Here is an 18,460-nt window from a genome sequence, read left to right on the forward strand (position 1 = left end):
AATATTTGTAAATCATATATCTGAAAAGCATCTATATCCAGAATATACAAACACTCTTACAACAACAAAAAGAAAAACCCAATTAACAAGCCAATTTAAAAATGGACAACAAACTTGAATAGATGTCTCTCTAACAAGATACATAAATGGCCAACAAGCACATGGAAAGATGTTCAATGTCCTTATTTGTTATGAAAATGCAAATCAAAGCCAAAATGATATCCTATTTCACACACACTAGGATGACTATAATTTTTATTTTTACTTTTTACAGTGTTATACTAGTTCCAGATGTATAATACAGTGATTCAACATTCCTATACATTACTCAGTGTCCACCACAAGTGTACCCTTAACCCCCTTCACCTATTTCACCCATCTCCTCAACTACCTCCCCTCTGGCAACCATCACTTTGTTCTTTATAGTTGAAGAGTCTGTTTTTTTTTCTCTTTTCTTTGTTGTTTCTTAAATCCCACATGAATGAAATCATACAATATTTGTCTTACTCTGACTTACTTCATTTAGCATTATACTCTCTAGCTCCATGTTGTTGCAAACAGCTAGATTTCATTCTTTTTTATGACTGAATAATATTCTGTGTGTGTGTATGTATGTATGTATGTACGTGTATACATCACTTCTTTATTCATCTGCTGATAAGCACTTGAGCTGCTTCCAGATCTTGGCTATTGTAAATATAATAAATATAGAGGTGTATATAACTTTTCTAATTAGTGTTTTCATATTCTTTGAGTAAATATCTGGTAGTGCAATTGGTAGATCCTAGAGTAGTTCTATTTTTAACTTTGTGAGGAACCTCCATGTTGTTTTCCACAGTGGCTGCACCAATTTGCACTCCAACCAACAGTGCAAGAGGGTTCCTTTTTCTCCATATCCTCACCAACACTTGTTTCTTAAGTTTTTTTATTTTAGCCATTCTGACAGGTGTGAGGTGATATCTCACTGTGGTTTTGATTTGCATTTCTCTGATGATAAGAGACGCTGAGTATCTTTTTATGTGTATGATGGCCATCTGGGTTTCCTCTTTGGGGAAATGTCTGTTAATGTCTTCTGCCCACATTTTAATTGGATTATTTGTTTTTTGGGTGTTGAGTTGTATCAGTTCTTTATATATTTTGCATACTAACTCTATATCAGATATATCATTTGCAAATATCTTCTGCCATTCAGTAAGTTGTCTTGTAGTTTTGCTGACTGTTTCCTTTACTGTACAGAAGTTTTTTATTTTAATGTAGTCCCAATAGTTTATTGTTGCTTTTGTTTCCCTTGACTCAGGAGACATATCTAGAAAAATGTTGCTATGATCAATGTTAGAGACATTACTGCCTGTACTCCCTTCTAGGGTTTTTATGGTTTCAGGAACCACATTTATATCTTTAATCCGTTATTAGCTTATTTCTGTTTATGGCATAAGAGAGTGGTCCAGTCTCCCCAACACCATATGCTGAAAAGATGGTCTCTCCCATTGTACATTCTTGCCTCCTTCATCAAACATTAATTGATCATATATTTGTGGCTTTGTTTCTGGGCTCTCTATTCTTTGTAGTATATCTTGAAATCTGGTATTGTGAAACCTCCAGTTTCATTCTTCTTCAAGATTGCTTTGGCTATTGGGGTCTTTTGTGGTTCCATACAAATTTTAGGATTATTTGTTCTAGTTCTGTGAAAAATGCTGTTGGTATTCTGATAGGGAATGATGGTGGTATTTTGATAGGGATTGCATTAAATCTGTAGATTGTTTTGGGTAGGGTAAACATTTTTATAATATTGGTTCCTCCAGTTCATGAGCATGGAATATCTTTCCATTTATTTGTGTCATCTACAATTTCTTTCATAAATTATTTTACAGTTCTCAGAGTACAGGTCTTTTACCTCCTTAAATTTATTCTAGGTATTTTGTTGTCTTGGGCCATTGTAAATGGGACTGTTTATTTTTTTGAAACACATGAGATTATTATAATAGACTCAAATACAGACATTATAAAAAATTGAAGCTCCTCAGAAGAAATTATTAACAGTATGATATATATCATATATATATATATATTAACATAAACATGATAATATTATAGCAAATAAAACATAAAATACTATTGTTTCAGGACTATTTTTAAAAAACTTAATATTGACTTTACTGAGATTTTCAAGAAAATATTGTTACAGAGAAATCAGCAGTAACCTGATTCAAGAGAATCATGATAAGATTACAAAACAGCCTTTATTATGGATTTCAAAACTCCTTTTGAGTCCAATGAAGCTGGGTTAGCAAAAACTGCATAAAAAATATCAATTAGTGCTAATGTGATCTCATAATGGTCCAGCTGTTTCACACAGGATGAAAACCCGCATTACTTTAGTAGTAATGCATCTTAGAAAAAAAATAACCACTTCTGATTTCAAACATTTGTTACTGAAGTATAATTTTCTTAAATACTTTATTGTCAAGTTAGCTAACATACTGTGCAGAGTGTGCTTTTGGTTTCAGGGGTAGATTTCTATGATTCATCGCTTACATACAATACCCAGGGCTCATCCCAAAACATGCCCTCCTCAATGCCCATCCCCCCTTTTCCCCTCTCTCCCACCCTCCCATCAACCCTCAGTTTCTTCTCTGTATTTCAGGGTCTATTATGGTTTGCCTCCCTCTGTTTGAAACTATTTTTTCCCTTTCCCCCATGGTCTTGTTAAGCTTCTCAAGTTCCACATGAGTGAAAATATACGGTATATGTCTTTCTGTAACTGACTTATTTCACTTAGCATAATACCCTCCAGTTCTATCCACATTGTTGCAAATGGAAGGATTTCATTCTTTCTCATTGCCAAGAAGAATTCCATTGTATATATAAACCACATCTTCTTTATCCATTCATGTGTTGATGGACATTTGGGCTCTTCCCATGATTTGGCCATTGTTGAAAGCAATTTATAAACATTGGTGTACAAGTGCCCCTATGAATCAGCATTCCTGTATCCTTTGGATAAATTCCTAGCAGTGCTATTGCTGAGTCATAGGATAGTTCTACTTTTAATTATTTGAGGAACCTTCACACTGTTTTCTAGAGCAGCTGCACCAGTTTGCATTCCCACCAACAGTGCAGGAGGGTTCCCGATTCTCCACAACCTTGCCAACATGTTGTTTCCTGAGTTGTTAATTTTAGCCACTCTGACTGGTATGAGGTGGTATCTCAGTGTGGCTTTGATCTGTATTTCCCTGATGATGAGTGATGTTGAGCATCGCTTCATGTGTCTGTTGGCTATCTGGATGTCTTCTTTGGAAAAGTGTCTGTTCCTGTCTTCTGCCCATTTCTTCACTGAATTGTTTTTCAGCTGTTGAGTTTGGTAAGTTCTTTACAGATTTTGGATACTAACCCTTTATTCATTATGTCATTTGTAAATATCTTCTCCCATTCTGTCGGCTGCCTTTTAGTTTTGTTGTTTCCTTTGCAGTGCAGGAGCTTTTTATCTTGATTAGGTCCCAAAAGTTCATTTTTACTTTTATTTCCCTTGCAAGAGAATTGCTCAAAACAAATATAAACAATTGGTTTATATTGGTCAGATATTGACCAAGAATTTAGAATAATAGTCATAAAATTAATAGCTGGGATTGAAAAAAGCATAGAAGGCAGCAGAGAATCTACTGCTGCAGAGATCAAAGATAAGAAATAGTCATGACGAATTAAGAAATGCTGCAAATGGGGCGCCTGGGTGGCTCAGTCGGTTAAACGTCCGACTTCAGCTCAGGTCACGATCTTGCGGTCCGTGAGTTTGAGCCCCGCGTCGGGCTCTGGGCTGATGGCTCAGAGCCTGGAGCCTGCTTCCGATTCTATGTCTCCCTCTCTCTCTGCCCCTCCCCCGTTCATGCTCTGTCTCTCTCTGTCTCAAAAATAAAACGTTAAAAAAATTTAAAAAAAAAAAGAAATGCTGCAAATGACGTACAAAATGAACTAGATGCAGTGACATCAAGGATGGAGGAAGCAGAGGGGAGAATAAGTGAAACAAGATAAAATTATGGAAAATGATGAAGCTGAGAAAGAGAGAGATAAGAAAACACTAGACCATGAGGGAAGAATTAGAAAACTAAGTGATTCAATGAAACGTAGTAGTATCAAATATCATAGGAGTTCCAGAAGAAAAGAGAGACAGGCAGAAGGTTTACTTGAACAATTTATAGCAGAGAACTTCACTAATCTGGGGAAGGAGGCAGACATCCAAATCCAGGAGGCAGAGAGAACTTCCTTCAAATTTAACAAGAATAGGTCTTCTCCATGGCATATCATAGTGAAACAGGCAAAATACAAAGATATAAGAGAAAATTCTGAAAGCAGCTATGGACAAACAGGCCTTAACCTACAAGGGTTGACACATAAGGGTAGTAGCAGACCTATCCACTGAAACTTGGCAGGCCAGAAGGGAGTGGCAGGAAATATTCAATGTGCTGAATAGGAAGAATATGCAGCCAGGAATCCTTCATCCAGCAAAGCTGTCATTCAGAATAGAAGGAGAGAAAAAGCCTTTCCCAGACAAACAAAAACTAATGGAGTTCATGACCACTAACCCATCCCTGCAAGAGATCCTAAGGGGGACTCTGTGAGTGGAACACTGCAAACACTACAAAGGACCAGAGACATCACCACAAGCATGAAACCTACAGATAACACAATGACACTAAATCCATATCTTTCAATAATAGCTCTGAATGTAAATGGACTAAATGCCCCAAACAAAAGACACAGAGTATCAGAATGGATAAAAAGCAAGATCTATCTGTATGCTGTCTACAAGAGACTCATTAAAAAAATTTTTTTTAAGTTTATTTTGAGAAGGACAGAAACATTGTGAGTGGGGGAAAGGGCAGAGAGAGGAGACAAAGAATCCCAAGAAGGCTCTGCACTGTCAGCGAGGAGGAGCCAGACATGGGGCTAGAACCCACAAAACCATGAGATCATGACCTGAGCCGAAACCAAGAGTCGGATGCTTAGCCAACCGAGCCACCCAGGCCCCCATACAAGAGACTCATTTTAGACCTGAGAACACCTTCAGATTGAAAGTGAGAGGATGGAGAACCATCTATCATGCTACAGGGAGTTAAAACAAAGCTGGAGTAGCCATACCTATATTAGACAAACTAGATTTTAACTAAAGGCTGTAACAAGAGATGAAGAAGGACATTATATCGTAATTACAGGGTCTAGCCATCAAGAAGAGCTAACAAATATAAATGTTTATGACCCCAACTTTTAAGCACCCAAATATGTGACTCAATTAATCACAAACAATCTTATTGGTAAAAATATGGTAATTGCAGAGGACTTCAATACTTCACTTATAGCAATGGACAGATCATCTAGGCAAAAAATCAATAAACAATGGACTTGAATGATACACCAGACCAGATAGACTTGACAGATATTTAGAACTTTTCATCCAAAAGCAGGAGAATACACGTTCTTCTTGAGTGCACATGGAACATTCTCCAAGATAGATCACATATTGTCACAAAACAGCCCTCAATAAATACAAAAGAATTGAGATCATACCATGCATATTTCCAGGTCACAATACTATGAAACTTGAAATCAACCACAAGAAAATATTTGGAAAGCCTCCAAATGCATGGGGGTTAAAGAACATTCTACTAAAGAATGAGTAAGTCAACCTGTCAATTAAAGAAGAAATTTAAAAATATATGGAAGCAAATTAAAATCAAAACACGACAGTCCAAACCGTCTGGGATGCAGCAAAGGCAGTCCTAAGGGGAAAATACATTCCAATCCAGGCCTATCTCAAGAAACAAGAAAAATCCCAAATAGAAAACCTAACTGCACACCTAAAGGAACAAGAAGCAGAACAGCAAAGAAACCCCAAAGCCAGCAGCAGAAGAGAAATAATAAAGATTAGAGCAGAAATAAATACAAATAAAAAAAACACAATAGAACAGATCAATGAATCTAAAAGCTGGTTTTTAGAAAGAATAAACAAAATTGATAACCCCCCAGCCAGACTTCTCAAAAAGAAAAGAGAACCCAAATAGATAAAATCACGAATGAAAGAGGAAAGATCACAACCAACACCACAGAAATACAAACAATTCTTAGAGACTACTATGAAAAGTTATATGCCAACAAACTGGACAACCGGGAAGAAATGGAAAAATTCCTAAATACCCACACACTACCAAAACTGAAACAGGAAGAAACAGAAAATTAGAACAGACCCATAACCAGTGAAGAAATGGAATTAGTTATCAAAAAATCTCCCAACATATAACAGTCCTGGGCCAGATGGCTTCCCGGAGCAATTCTACCAGACATTTAAAGCAGAGTTAATACCTATCCTTCTCAAGCTGTTCCAAAAAATAGAAATGGAAGCACAGCTTCCGGACTCATCCTATGAAGTCAGCATTACCTTGATTCCCAAACCAGACTGAGACCCCACTAAAAATGAGAATTAGAGGCCAATATCCATGATGAACATAAAGCAAAAATTCTCAACAAGATACTAGCAAATCGAATTCAACAGTATTTTAAAAGAATTATTCACCATGATCAAGTGGGATTTATTCCTGGGCTGCAGGGCTGGTTCAATATTCATAAATCAATCAATGTGATACCCCACATTAATAGAAGGGTAAGAACGATACGATCCTGTCAATAGATGCAGAAAAACCATTTGACAAAATACAGCATACTTTCTTAAAAACCCTCAAGAAAGTTGGGATAGAAGGAGCATACCTTAACATCATAAAAGCCATATATGAAAAGCTCACAGCTAATATCCTCAATGGAGAAAAACTGAGAGCTTTCCCCCTGAGATCAGGAACACGACAGGGATGTCCACTCTTACCACTGCTTAACACAGTATTGGAAGTACTAGCCTCAGTAATCAGACAACAAAATGAAATAAAAGGCATCCAAATTGGCAAAGAAGTCAAACTTTCAATTTTTGCAGAAGACATGATACTCTACAAAACCTGAAAGACTCCACCGAAAAGCTGCTAGAACTGATACATGAATTCAGCAAAGTCACAGGATACAAAATCAATGTACAGAAATCGGTTCCATTTCTATACACCAATAAAAAAGCAACAGAAAGGGAAATCGAGAAACCAATCCCATTTACAACTGTACCAAAAACCATAAAATACCTAGGAATAAACCTAACTAAAGAGGTAAAAGATCTGTATGCTGAAAACTATATAGAAAACTTATCAAAGAAATTGAAGAAGACACAAAGAAACGGAAAAACATTCCATGCTCATGGATTGGAAGAACAAATATTATTAAAATGTCAATACTTCCCAAAGCAATCTACACATTCAATGCAATCCCAATCAAAATTGCACCGACATTCTTCTCAAAGCTAGAACAAACAGCCCTAAAATTTATATGGAACCACAAAAGACCCCAAATAGCCAAAGTAATGTTGAAAAAGAAAACCAAAGCTGGAGGCATCACAATCCCAGACTTTAGCCTCTACTACAAAGCTGTAATTATTGGCACAAAAACAGACACATAGACCAATGGAATAGAATGGAGAACACAGAAATGGACCCCCAAAATGTGTGGCCAGCTAATCTTTGACAAAGCAGGAAAAAGTATCCAATGGAAAAAAAAGACAATCTCTTTAGCAAATGGTGCTGGGAGAACTGGACCACTTTCTTACACCATACACAAAAGTAAACTCAAAATGGATGAAAGACCTAAATGTAAGACAGCAAACCATTAAAAACCTAGAGGAGAAAACAAGCAACAACCTCTTTGACCTCAGCCACAGCAACTTCTTACTCGACACATCTACGAAGGCAAGGACAATAAAAGCAAAAATGAACCATTGGGACCTCATCAAGATAAAAAGCTTCTGCACAGCAAAGGAAACAATCAACAAAACTAAAAGGCAACCGACAGAATGGGAGAAGATATTTACAAATGACATAATGAATAAAGGGTTAGTATCCAAAATCTATAAAGAACTTATCAGACTCAACACTCAGGACTGTTTTCTTAATTTCACTGTACGTTGCTTCATTTGTAGCATATAGGAATGCTTCATTTGTAGCGTATATTGATTTTGTATTCTAGCACTTTTTTTGGTAGAGTCTTTTTAGCATTTTCTATACATAGTATCATGTCAACTACAAATAGGAAAAGTTTTACTTTTCTCTTATCAATTTGGGTATCTTTTCCAAAACTATGTTGAATACAAGTGGGGAGAGTGGACATTCTTGTCTTGCTCCTGACCTTAGGGGAAAAGCTTTCAGTTTTCCCCCACTGAATATGATGTTGGCCGGGGGGTTTTCATATATGGCCTTTATATGTTGAGGTATGTTCCTTCTAGACCTACTTTGTGGAGGCTTTCTATCATGAATACATGTTGTACTTTGTTGAATGCTTTTTCTGCATCTATTAGAATAATCATATGGTTTTTATCCTTTCTCTTATGGATGTGATATATCACATTGATTGACTTATACATTGATTGAACCACACTTGCATCCTAAAATAAATCCCACTTGATTATGGTGAATGATTTCTTTAATGTATCGATGGATTCGGTTCACTACTATTTTGTTGAGATACTGGCCTATACTTCTCTTTTTCTGTAGCATCTTTGTCTGGTTTTGGTGTCGGGGTAATGGTGGCCTCATAGACTCAATATGGAAGCTTTCCTTCCTCCTCTATTTTTTACAACAGTTTAAGAATAGGTATTAACTATTCTTTAAATGTTTGGTAGAAATTCCCCTGGGAAGCTAGCTGGTCCTGGACTTTTGTTTGTTGGGAGACTTTTGATTACCGATTCCATTTCTTTGCTGGTTGCGGGTCTGTTCAAATGTTCTATTTCTTCCCATTTCTATTTTTGGCAGTTTATGTTTCTAGGAGTTTATCCATTTCTTCTAGATTGTTTAATTTGTTGGCATATAATTTTTCATAATGTTCTCTTATAATCCTTTGTATTTCTGTGGTGTTATTTCTCTCTTTTATTTCTGATCTTGTTTATTTAAGTCCTCTTTTTTTCCGGAAAAAAAAGAAAAAAGTTTATCAATTTTGTTGATGTTTTCAAAGATACTGGTTTAATGATGTTCTACTGGTTTTTATTTGGCTCTATTTTCTTTTTTTCTGCTCTACTCTTTACTATTTCCTTCTACTGGTTTTGGGTTTTGTTTGTTCTTCTATTTCTAACTCCTTCTTTAGATGTAAGGTTAGGTTGAGTTTTTTCTCGCTTTTTGAGACAGGTCTGTATTGCTACAAACTGCCCTCTCAGAAAAGCTTTTGCTGCATCCTAAAGATTTTGGACCATCGTGTTCTCATGTTCAAGTGTCTCCGTATATTTTTTAATTTCCTCTTTGATTTCTCATTTGACCCATTCATTGTTTAGTAGCACGTTATTTAACCTCCATGAATTTGTGTTCTTTCCAGGTTTTTTTCTTGTGAGTGACTTCTAGTTGTACAGTGTTGTGGTCAGAAAAGGTGCATAGTGGGGCCCTTGGGTGGCTGAGTTAAGCAAACAACTCTTGATTTTGGCTCAGGTCACGAGCTCACAGTTTATGGGTTTGAACCCCATGCTGGGCTCTGCACTGTGTCAACACAGCCTGCTTGGAATTCTTTCTCTCTCCCTCTCTCTGCCTCTCCCTCCCTCTCTCATTTGTGCTCTCTCTCCAAATAAATTAAGTGAAAAAAAGAAAGAAGAAAGAAAGAAAGAAAGAAAGAAAGAAAGAAAGAAAGAAAGAAAGGAAGAAAGAAAGATGTGATATTTTTGAATTTGAGATCAGTTTTTTGGCCTAATAGGTGTTCTGTTCTGAAGAATATTCCACGTGCACTTTAAAAGAACATGTATCCAGGGCACCTGGCTCAGTTGGGCAAGCATCTGACTTTAGCTCAGGTCATGATCTCACAGTTCATGAGTTTGAGCCCCACATCAGGCTCTGTGTTGACAGCTTGGAACCTGGAGCCTGCTTCAGATTCTGTGTCTCTCTCTGCCCCTCCCCCTTTTGCACTCTGTCTCTCAAAAATAAACAAACATTAAAAATTTGAAAGAAAGAAAAAGAAAGAAAGAAAGAAAGAAAGAAAGAAAGAAAGAAAGAAAGAAAGAAAGAAAGAAAGAAAGAAAAGAATATGTGTCCTGTTGTTGTAGGATGGAATGTTCTGAATGTTAAATCCATCTGGTCCAATGTGTCATTCAAAGCCACTGTTTCCTTCTGATTTTCTGTTTGGATGATCTATCCACTGATGTAAGTGGGGACTGAAGTCCCTTACTATTAGTGTATTACTATCAATTAGTTCTTTTATGTTTGTTATTAACTGCTTTTAAGTATTTGAGTGTTTCTATGTTGGGTGTATAAAAATTTACAACTGTTGTGTTTTCTTGTTGAATTGTTCCCTTTAAAATTATACAGTGTCATTCTTTGTAATAATTTTTTAAAAACAAAAATACCACTGTTGCTGAGGGTGTGGAAAAATTAAAACCCATGTACAGTGTTGGCAGGAATGTAAAATAGAGCAATGGCTATGGAAAACAGGTAAGCAGTTAAATAAGTTAAACACAGAATCACCACATAACCATGCAATTTCACTCCTGTGAATATAATAAAAGAAATAAAAACAGATATTAAAACAAAAACTTGTATGTGAATGTTCACAGAAGCCTATTCACAATAGCTATAAGGTAGAAACAAGTGAAATGCCCATCAATAATAAATAACAATATGTGATATATCCATACAATGGAATATTATTTGGCCATAAAAAGAAACGAAGTACAGACATATGCTAGAATACAGACAAACTAAATGCCTAATTAACGGAATCAGATATCAAAGGGCATATGTTATACAATTTCATCTATATAAGAAATATCAAGAAGAAGCAAATCCATAGATACAGAGAGCAAATTAGTGGTTGCTAGGGGCTGGAAGCAGGGTGGAATAGGAAGTGACTGCTTAATGGAAACAAGGTCTCACTTCAGAGTGATAAAAATGTTCTGGAATTAGATAATGGTGATGATTGCACAACACTGTAAATATATTAATACTACTAAAGTAGACCCTTTAACATGGTTTAAAGGGTGAATTTAATCCTTTTTACCACAATGAAAAAAATCAATTGTATTTCTATATGTGAATAATAAACATAAAACAAAAATTTTCAAACAATTCCACTCAAAATAGCACCCAAAAAGTTGAATTCATGAGGATAAATTCACAAAATATGTGCAAAACCTGTACAATGAAAACTACAACAAACTGCTAAGAGAAATTTTTAGAGGAGGCGGTAAATTTCTATTGCCAAGGGAGGCAATAGAGGGAGATAAAAAGAGAGGTAACTATTTTGAAAAGACAGACACTTCATTTTGGCATAAAAGATGTCTTACCAATAGTTTTAATTGCAGTTTTAAATGAATTTCTACTTTTTCTAGTTAAGAATAGCCAAATTTTATAGAACAAGAGAAAAAAAAAACTTCATAGGATTATGACATGTTAGTAAAGTGCTCACAGAAGTCCTTCCTGAGGAAAAAAAAAAAAAATTTGGGTAAGTCTAGCACTCTTGATCCTGTCAGCCTAATCGAGTAGTGTCATTAGGCAATATTGCTATGGTAAAAATGGCCCCTTAATAAGGCATCTGGACTGGAAGGTACCTGATGAGAAGCTACAGTTTTAGGCCTCCCTAAGTACAATATAATCACACCATTCCCTGCAAAATCTTGGAAGCAAAGTTCTTACTCATGGGCTAAGAAACATGAAATTTCTAAGCCATGGTAAGTCTTGCAACCACTAGAAGGGTTTTGGGGGGTTTTGTGGTTTTTTTTGTTTTTGTTTGTTTGTTTGCTTCCATATCTGAGCTCTATGGAAAGGCAGAGATAGTCCTTAGTATGCTATGAGGATCCTCACTGACCACAATTCTGATGCTATTCTGATTACACGGAGTTTTTATGTCTGGGCCCAGGGGCCTGGGATAAGCCTGAGTGGCTACCTGCACTAGAGCACTGGTGGTCATAAAGCCATTGCATGACCTTGTGAACTTGGTTTATAAAGCAGGTATTAAAAATTCAAGAAACCACATACAGGTAAGAATGGCAAATTCATTTTTAAAAAATTTAGACACATACTATTTTAAGAAACAGGGCTTTAACATAACTTGGTAGTTAATGGTGTTCTATTAAAAATTTAAAACAAATTAACAAATGATTATTTGGGTTATGAAAAGTATTAAGAAGAACATTAAGATCACCAAATTACTGAAATCTAAACGGAAAATGTCATTATGGCTGCGGCTCTTTTTGTCACCATATACATCTGACAGGAACAAAGCAACTCTGCGTGGCAGGAGCGGCTTTCGGAGCCAGAACCCAGGAGCCTGGAGCCGGGCACATCGGGCATTCTCGTCGGGGCAGAATGGGACTGAAAGGACCGTGCTCGTCCACTTGGGCCGCTGTCCCCGCGTTCCCGCCGCTGTCACCCGGAGCCGGCCAGGCGACTCGGGGAGGGTCCGGACAGGGCGCCTCGTCAGCTCTAGAGAAACCCACGCCTCTCTCCCGCGCACACAGTCGCCCGGCTGTCGCCGGCCGGACTGCGAGCCTGAGCGCCTCCCTGGCATCCCCTCGGCTCAGCCCGGCCCGTTCCGGGCTCCCACTGTAGCCCCCGAGCCCAAGGGCCGGCCCGCCCGCTCGGCCTCCCGGACCCGGCGAGGCGGCCTCTCCACAGCCAACGGTCGCCAGCAAAGGCCGCCCGCCCGCGCACCCGCCCGGCCGGCCCTCAGCGCCCACCTGTTGGTCGCACCCGGGACACGATTTGGTGGCCATCTTCACTTTCTTGGCTCGAGTTGCAGACATGCTCCTCTCGGGGGCGGCGGCAGTGGCGGCGACAGCAGCGACAACAGCGCCACAGCTCGGGCTCCTCCCCTCGTACCTCAGCGGCCCAGCCTCCGCCAGGCGGGTCCCCGCCGCCCAGGCCGTGGCTTGGGCAGGTGCGCGCGCGCGTGCGTGCGCGAACTCGCGCGGAGGCCGCGTGCCGGGGCAGCGGGGCGCGGCGTGCGCCAGCAGCGGTCGCGGACCTCTCGCGCCGCGCGGGACCGCGGAATGCACCGCCACCCTCACAGCGCCGGCCTTCGAGCGCGTCCCGATTCTTACGAGAGGAGACGGTCTCGAAGGTCCAGCGCCACAATGACCACGACTTCTGGTCCTGCGGAATGCGTGGGGGCGTGGTTTGGGCGGGACTCGGCCGTAACAGGCCTCGGGATCCACCAACGAATGCACAGATAAGGCGGGTCCTGGTGCTGGGCACGCCCTCTCCCTGGGGAGAAAGGAGAACGTGCGTGAAAGTGGTGGAAGGAAAAGCGCCTAGCATAGGTGAAGGCATTTAATAACTTCAAAAATGTCAGCAACTGTAATCATTGAGAGACTGTAATAGACATCTGATTAACAGTGTGGACCTAGCGTTCAAGATTGAAAATTCATTCATTTATTTAATAAATAATTGCCTAAGGCCCACTATCAGGCGAATTTGAATAAAATGCAGTATGCTGTCTAGGAGCACACTTTAGGTATTTACACCAGTGCTACTTAGTCCAAGATGAATGACCCGTTTTTTCTTTCTTAATCCGTCAATCACTGATACTTAACTAAATTAAGATAATAAATTACACGTAAACTGAAATGGAAAAAATTATACAAAATACAAATTCATTTTTTAAATGTGAAATTCAACAGACAAAATTACATTTCAGCAAACAATCAGGACAAACAGAAAATAATTTTAAAAACTGTACACTTTGCTTTGAGAAAATTTGCCAATCAGCATTTATTATAGTAAATGGCTATTACACTGTTTTTGTTCTACAGTTGTAACTAAAGCAAAGGTGTGAGTGAAGTTTCTCTTCTCTTAATAAATGCCTGTAAGCATACTCTGAATGAATGAATCCATTGTGTACCAATACTTAAAGCTTTCAATGTGACATATATTTTTTCTTGTGTGGTAATTTATCTAAAGTAGATTGGATTGATAAAGGCAGAGGAAATTTTATATCTAAACTATTTCTAATTTCTCATGGTAGGAAAACTGTCTCATGATGGTATGTTAATGGGAATGGAAGAACTGATTTTAAAGCAACTTCAGTAAATTCGTGGTTCATTCTTACCCTTTATCTAAAATTAACTGATGATTTTTTTTTTCAAAATTCATATTCAGTCCTCTTAAGTGGCCAGTTCCAACAGTTTATCCCATATTGTAATTAAAATTTTAAATATCTTTCCATAAAAAGAAATGGATTCCAGATCCATGATTTTCCTATCTGGCAATCTTCTTTTGAAGGAAAGTATGGTTGAAACTGTTCTATCATATTTGTAAAATATTTAATTACAATTTTCATAGGTGTGCAATGTCAAATTCATTGTTTCTTTTATTGATGTTTTTAATATATAAAAATAATATGTAAAATCTCTGTTCCCCCAACTTTCTAACTTAAATTTTTGTTTTTCCATCCTAACTGCCTTAGGTTGCATTCTTTCCTTCCATTAAAATATTAAGATCCAGGGGCGCCTGGGTGGCGCAGTCGATTAAGCGTCCGACTTTAGCCAGGTCACGATCTCGCGGTCCGTGAGTTCGAGCCCCGCGTCAGGCTCTGGCTGATGGCTCGGAGCCTGGAGCCTGTTTCCGATTCTGTGTCTCCCTCTCTCTCTGCCCCTCCCCCATTCATGCTCTGTCTCTCTCTGTCTCAAAAATAAATAAACATTAAAAAAAATTTTTTTAGGGGCGCCTGGGTGGCGCAGTCCATTAAGCGTCCGACTTTAGCCAGGTCACGATCTCGCGGTCCATGAGTTCGAGCCCCGCGTCAGGCTCTGGCTGATGGCTCGGAGCCTGGAGCCTGTTTCCGATTCTGTGTCTCCCTCTCTCTCTGCCCCTCCCCCATTCATGCTCTGTCTCTCTCTGTCTCAAAAATAAATAAACATTAAAAAAAATTTTTTTAGGGGCGCCTGGGTGGCGCAGTCCATTAAGCCTCCGACTTTAGCCAGGTCACGATCTCGCGGTCCGTGAGTTCGAGCCCCGCGTCAGGCTCTGGCTGATGGCTCGGAGCCTGGAGTCTGTTTCCGATTCTGTGTCTCCCTCTCTCTCTGCCCCTCCCCCGTTCATGCTCTGTCTCTCTCTGTCCCAAAAATAAATAAAAAACGTTGAAAAAAATTTTAAAAAAATTAAAAAAATAAATAAATAAAATGTGACTCCTGCTTAAAAAAAAATTTTTTTTAAATAAAAAAAATAAAATATTAAGATCCAAATCTTGTCCACAAAATACTAGCAAACTAAACTCAGCACATGTTAAAAGATTTATAGATCAAAAAAACAAAACAAAACAAAACCCTTTTCTAATATGATAACACGTTTCAAAAAACAAAAAAGAGTTATGTCATGACCAAGTGAGATTAATTCCCAGAGTGCCCGGATGGTTCTACATACAAAAACCATTTAATGTAATAAACCACAGTGATAGTTTTCTAACGTCTTCCCCTCAAAGAACCCTGATTTTGACAACGCCAGCAAATGAGAGTATCCTTTGTGATACTTTCCCTTTATGGGAGTCCAGGAGTCCAGTGGAGAAGTTCTAGCACATCCTGGGAGAAAGAAAAAACAAAAACAAAGATTGGATCCATTGAAGAAAGCAAGAGAAATAGGTTTACTTTATCTGTGTCCCCATACCCCAAGATAGCACAGCTCAGTACTAAGAAGAACCCCTTGGCCTGCAATTTCTCCCATAGCAGAAAGTGAGAGCATGTGAGTGAGTACCCAGATTCCCCAGTGTGGGCAACACGGCCAAAGATGCCCATCTCTTTCTCACCCCATCTGGAATACTGAGGTAAGCTGCACAACTGAAGGTGAGGAGAGGCTGGGAGCAGAGCAGGCAGGACTTAGAGTGCACCGCTCTAAGAGACATAGAACATACTAACTGCTTTGTGGACTTCATTACAAGGGCCACCACAAATCACTAGAGGGATCTTGCCTGCAGACTCCCCCAAATGGCCCACAGGCATCCCTAATGCTCTCTATTCCTCACCCACATAATCCCCCGCACACACATCTTGTGGCCAGTTCCCCATGTGTGCACCTGTGAATGGCAAGTGCAAGATTGGCAGAGAGCTCATGAACACGCACAGAAAATTGGTCCAACTCTGCAAGATTCTGAGAAAGCAAACAAACTTGAATATTCACCACTGCCCTAGGAAAAGTAATGCTGAAGCTGTCAGCACTAGGTCTAGTTTTGCAGAAAGAAGGCATATAACCTTAAGAATGCCACACACACACACACACACACACACACACACACACACACACAAAGGGGACAAGAAGTATGGAGCAGGCATACCTATAGGAATGGTCTGAGAAAATCTGAGAATCCCTAAACAGGCTGACAGAAATTATTTCTCTTTCAAAGACAGACAATAAAGACTGGAAGAAGTTACTACTTCAAATGCAAAGGCAGTAATCCAACACTTGAAGGAACATGAAAAATCAAGGGAAAATGAAACCAGCAAAGGAACAAATTGATTTTTTACTAACCAACCCCAAAAGAAATGGAAATCTATGATTTGAATGATAAAAATTCAAAATAGTTGCTTTAAGGAAGCTCAGTAGCCTACAAAGAAACAAAGAAAAACAATTCAATAAAATCAGGAAAACAACACATGAACAAAATAAGAAGTTTAACAGAGAGATAGAAATCACAAAACAGAACTAAACAGAAATTCTGGACCTGAAGACCACACCAAATGAAATGAAAATTGCAGTAGAGAACACCAACTGTCTTGATAAAGGGAAAGAATCTCAACTCGAAGACAAATCACATGAAATTATTTATTTAGAGGAGATCACCAACAACAAAAAGAATGAAAAAGACTGAAGAAAGACTACTACATGGATTATGAAATTGCATCAATTGAAACAATTTCTGTATTTTAGGAGTACTAGCAGGAAAAGAAAGGGAGAAAGGGACAGAAAGCTTATTTAAAGAAATAATGCTAGAGAGGGCACCTGGGTGGCTTAGTTGATTAAGCATCTGACTTAAGCTCAGGTCATGATCTCAAGGTTCGGGAGTTCAAGCCCCACACTGCTATCAGTGCAGAGCCCGCTTTGGATCCTCTGCCCCCCTCTTTCTCTGCTCCCCCCTACTCTTACATGCTGTATCTCTGTTTCAAAAATAAACATTAAAAAAATGTTTTTTAGAAAAAGAAAGAATGCCTGAGAACTTCCCATTTCTGGAAAGAGATGAGCATCCAAATTCATGAAGTTCATAGGTCCCCAAATATATTCAACCCAAAGATATCTTCTAAAATACATTATAATAAAACAGTCTCAAAACAAAGAGGAAATATTAAAAGCAAAAAAAAAAAAATCCCACATACAAGGTAAACTCCATAAGGCTATCAGTGTCATCCTCAACACAAACACCATAGGCCAGGATAGAGTGAGATGAAAAATCAAAATGCTGACAGGAAAAAAAAACTGCCAACCAAGAATACATTACCTGGCAAAGCTGTCATTCAGAAGTGAAGGAGAGATAAAGATTTTCCCTGACAAAGTCTGAGGGAGTTAATCATCACTAGACCTGCCATAGCAAATGCTGAAAGGAATTCCTTAATCTGAAATGAAAGGATGCTATTAACATGAAAACATATGAAAGAATAAAACATACCGGTAAAGGTAAGAATATAGTAAGTACTCTCACACTATAGTGTGGTGTTGTATAAATCACTTAACTCTAATGCGAAGATTAAAGGACAAAGCATTAAATAACTATTGCTACAATAGTTTATTGATAGATACACAATATAAAAAAACAGATATTGTGGAGTGCCTGGGTGACTCAGTCCCCCAGGCGTCTGACTCTTGGTTTTGGCTCAGGTCATGATCTTGCAGTTCATGGGTTTGGGCCCCATGTTGGGCTCTGCACTTACAGTGCAGAGCCTGCTTGGGATTCAATCTCTCTCTCTCTCTCTCTCTCTCTCTCTCTCTCTCTCTCTCTCTCTCTCTCTTCCTCTCTTTCTGCCCCTCCCATGAACTCTCAAAAAAAAAAAAAAAAAAGACGGACACTGTAACATCAGAGACAAAATGGAGTAAAAGGGTAGTTTTTGTATGCAATCAGAGTTAAGTTGTTATCACCTTAGAATACACTGTAATAACTATAAGATGCTTTATGTAAGCCTCACGTGAATGTTATTCAACCATAAGAAAAAAGGAAATCCTGCTATTTGCAACTATATGTATGAACCTCGAAGATACAAGGCTCAGTGGAATAAGCCAAACAGGTAAATACAAATACCATATGATCTCTAAACATGTGGAATCTAAAACAAAAACAAACAAACAAAAAACATAAAAAGTTCTAAATCACAGAAACAGATAGTAGAATGGCAGGATCTGGGGAATAGGGAAAGTGGAAAGATGCTTGTCAAAATGTACAA

At 38.6% G+C, this 18,460-nt stretch overlaps 1 protein-coding gene across 1 annotated transcript in view; it reads right to left on the reverse strand.

Moving 5' to 3' along the window:
• Window positions 1-13,385, reverse strand: part of LOC111556304 — a 54,879-nt gene extending 41,494 nt beyond the window's left edge. The window contains exon 1 of the mRNA XM_023245116.2: window positions 12,779-13,385. Coding sequence (XP_023100884.2) covers window positions 12,779-13,370 — 592 coding nt within the window. The 5' untranslated portion in view covers window positions 13,371-13,385. The remainder of the gene's footprint in view (window positions 1-12,778) is intronic.
• Between the last annotated feature and the right edge of the window lie 5,075 nt (window positions 13,386-18,460).

This window comes from Felis catus, chromosome E2 (genome assembly GCF_018350175.1).
Source record: "Felis catus isolate Fca126 chromosome E2, F.catus_Fca126_mat1.0, whole genome shotgun sequence".
In the NCBI taxonomy this organism is placed as follows: domain Eukaryota; kingdom Metazoa; phylum Chordata; class Mammalia; order Carnivora; family Felidae; genus Felis; species Felis catus.